General features: G+C 53.3%; 1 protein-coding gene across 1 annotated transcript; it reads left to right on the forward strand.

The window, feature by feature from the left end:
• The first annotated feature begins 1,216 nt into the window (after nt 1-1,216).
• On the forward strand, nt 1,217-2,238 carry LOC123179941 (uncharacterized). Its single transcript, XM_044591861.1, has 2 exons — nt 1,217-1,612; nt 1,705-2,238. The coding sequence occupies exons 1-2, from the start codon at nt 1,353-1,355 to the stop codon at nt 1,841-1,843; spliced, it is 399 nt and encodes a 132-aa protein (XP_044447796.1). The 5' UTR covers nt 1,217-1,352; the 3' UTR covers nt 1,844-2,238.
• Nucleotides 2,239-3,361: the final 1,123 nt, after the last annotated feature.

Here is a 3,361-nt window from a genome sequence, read left to right on the forward strand (position 1 = left end):
GGATCTCGACGCGCACCTGCACCCCGGTGTAGATTTCTTTCCACGCACACCATGACGCCGGGTAAATGGCACCCGTGGGTGAAATACACGCACCGCTTCCGTGGATCTCGACGCGGAGTGGACCGAGCGGGAGAAATTTTGTGGGAGTCCTGAATGTGGTTGGGCGAGGGAGAGAGTGAGTGGTCTGTGGGTTGTGCGGCTACGGTTTTGTGACTTTCATTCACGACACTCATGCCCCACATGGCATATACGTACATATATAGCCTGGTATACGAGGTTTTATCAAAGTTTTTGATTTTCTCAAAATAAAAAAAAGGCCAACCAAAGGTTTGAAAGTCTAACCATATGCATGATTGGTGAGGGGAAGAGCGTGGGGAGATGACGACATGATGGCAAATGAAATGTCATCATCCGGATGAAATGCTCCGGCAGCTATACCAGTCCAACTGCGTACTGATAAACTATCCTGCCATTCTTCTATATATATGTAGCTCATGGAAACATCGCCTGATTAATTGTTCTGTCCCACGACCAAGGTGCATCTTTTCTCCCCTCGATCGTCTACTACACGTCCGAGCCGCCACCATGCATGCATGCTTTCTCAAACTCAGAATCTTGCATGTCTTTCCGTTTGGTTCTTGATTCTGAAGCGCTTGCTGCATGATTCCGATTCAGCTTTTTTTTTTCTAGCTTTTTTGCGGGGATTCTGATTCAGGTTTCATTTGGTAAAACTTTTAATTCTCTGGAAATGTAGTGTCGTATGTACTACTCTGTGTTTTGATTTTCGGTTTGAGATTTTTCTCGCCCCAAGCCGAGATGGCCGAATTTTGGCTATTTAAAAAAATGTAGGCCGACATTTGACTGAAATTTGACCAAAATTTGACAATTTTGACCATTTTCGGCCTAAAGATATATTTCGCCACAGACCGAGATGGCCGAAATCCGTTTTTTGGGCGGAAATTCAAAACACAGGTACTACTATGTGGTTGAGCAGCTTGAGCTGCACGCAGCTGATTATTTGTTTGCCAGAATCAATGCATGCATGGCATTGACAGGTTCATTTTTTGCCCAGCTGAACCTTGCATTTTTCTCTGTGTGAGAGTCCACTGTCTGCCCTGCCGACTACCGGGCAGAAACCCGGGCCCGCCTTATCTGAGCTCAGTGGAGCGGAGTGGCTATCCCGGCATGCACGTCGCCATCTTATCTTCCGGGGAAGGAAGAAGCTTTCAGCTTTGTGCGGCCGCAGATCGACGCCGCGCGCGCGCAGTTCAATCCATATCACTCGGCTAGCGCTACGTACGCCTCGCTTCACTTCACCAGCAGATCCAGCCGACAACCCCCGCAAGCAAACAATGGCCGCTCCCTCCCCCGCCGTCGCCGCCGTCAGCAGCAGCGCGCCCTCGTCCGGGCTCCTGCCGCCGCGGCGCGCGGCACCGTGCAGCGCCGTCCCGCTGCCGTCGATGAGGAGCACGGCGCCGGGGGTCAGGATGGCGACGGTGGCCCGCGCGGTGGGCGACGTGGCCGCGGAGGGCAACACGTTCCTCATCGCCGGCGCCGTGGCCGTCGCGCTCGTCGGCACCGCCTTCCCCATCTTCTTCTCCCGCAAGGACACGTACGTGGCCGAATGAAAAAGGACCAAATCGCGATCGAGCGTGGCTTATGATGTGGTACGCTGATGCTCTTTTGCCACATGCGTGCGTGCAGGTGCCCCGAGTGCGACGGCGCCGGGTTCGTGCGCAAGTCCGGCTCGACGCTGCGGGCGAACGCGGCGAGGAAGGACCAGGCGCAGATCGTCTGCGCCAACTGCAACGGACTCGGCAAGCTCGGCCAGATCGACAAGTAGAGCCTCCTGCTGCGCATATATGTACATCGATCCGCCGTCCCGTCGATCGATCGTTTCTTCGTCTTCCTCCTCCTCCTGCTCCCCTGTTCTTGCAGTTTCGTGGGACGCGGGAATCCTACAGGAACCGATGCCCATCCATATAGAGAAGATCGAGGTCCTGTAGAATTCCCGGGTCCCAAACTGCGCACCATCCTCCACTGTGGCTTTTGTTCTTTCTTTTAGCGCGTTGCGCCTGATGTGTGAGGTCTCGTGTTAATAACTGCGTGCCTGTGTATACAACTATAGATATATGCTTTGTGTGGACTGTGGAGGTACATGTACGAGCGTGTATGACACAATGTACTGAATTCTAACGGGATTGCTAAATCTCAGTCACTCAGACTCATTCCATGTTATATTGGTGAGATTTTACATGAAGATCCATGCACAAAAGAAAAAAAATCTTTTTTTTTCTTTTTAAATGTTATGTCACATGACTGAGACTTGGTTAATTTTCAGTCGAGTGAGATCTAGCCACACCCAATGTGAAACGTGCTGCACGGCAGGAACTGCAGGCTGCAGCGCTGCTGTGTGGTATCCTCATCCCCGTATCGGAGCGAGGAAAGATGAGACTGTAATGGAGGCAGAGAGAGCAGCAACGTGGCCCCCTTAGAGCATCTCCAATAGATGGTCCAAAACCGGAGATGTAAAATTTGGACCGTCAAAAAGTGCGTTTTGGAGCTCCGAAAAAACCTCAACTCCAACAGATGGTCAAAATTGATGGTTCAAAAGAGCAACTCCAATAGATGGTCCAAAATGAAGATGTATAAATTTCTTAAAACGACATACTACTAGTCCATTCAACATAGTTCAAACATCAAATTCAACATAGTTTCATACATGAACTTCAACTACTACATATTCAAACTACTAGATAAACTACTCCTCATCGTCGGAACTGCGCCCAGAACTCCTCCTTCGTCGGGTCGTTGCACCCTTCCTCCTCCTCCTCCTCCTCGTCCGAGAAGTCTGCCCAGTCCTCCTCGAAAGAGGACTCGATGGGGATCACCGTCGAGGGACCGGCCTCGTCCTCCTTCTTCGGCCCCTTCTTCTTCTGCTCCGCCTCACGCTTTCAGTAGTACTCCAGCTCGGCCTGGACGTACTCCGGATGCTCCCGAGCAAACCTCGCCATCGCCTCCTCGTCGGTCTCGCCAGTACTGACGACAACCGACGACTTCTTCGTTTTCTTCTTCTTCGTCGTGATCTCCTTCATGTTGATGCCCTGCGGCACAAGCATCTCTGCTTCCGCCCGACGCGCGGCCTCGTGGGCGGAGGGGTACGTGTCGATCCACCAACGCCTCCCGGCGTCGGAGAACTCCACACCCCAGTTACCGGAGCGCTTCTGCCTCACGCCGAAGAAGCCCGACTTGCCCTTCGGCGTCTTCTTCGGCGCCATCGGAGAGCGGTGGAGCGGCGACGGCGTGCGGCCGGGGCGGTGGCGGACGGAGCCGGGCGGGGCGGAGCTGCGGGGCGGCGGCG

The sequence above is a fragment of the Triticum aestivum genome, chromosome 1D (genome assembly GCF_018294505.1).
Source record: "Triticum aestivum cultivar Chinese Spring chromosome 1D, IWGSC CS RefSeq v2.1, whole genome shotgun sequence".
Classification (NCBI taxonomy): domain Eukaryota; kingdom Viridiplantae; phylum Streptophyta; class Magnoliopsida; order Poales; family Poaceae; genus Triticum; species Triticum aestivum.

Coding starts and splice junctions, on each gene's coding strand:
- LOC123179941 (XM_044591861.1), top strand. CDS start 1,353: ATGGCCGCTCCCTCCCCCGCCGTCGCCGCCGTCAGCAGCAGCGCGCCC. Junction 1,613..1,704: donor TTCTTCTCCCGCAAGGACAC/GTACGTGGCCGA, acceptor GCGTGCGTGCAG/GTGCCCCGAGTGCGACGGCG.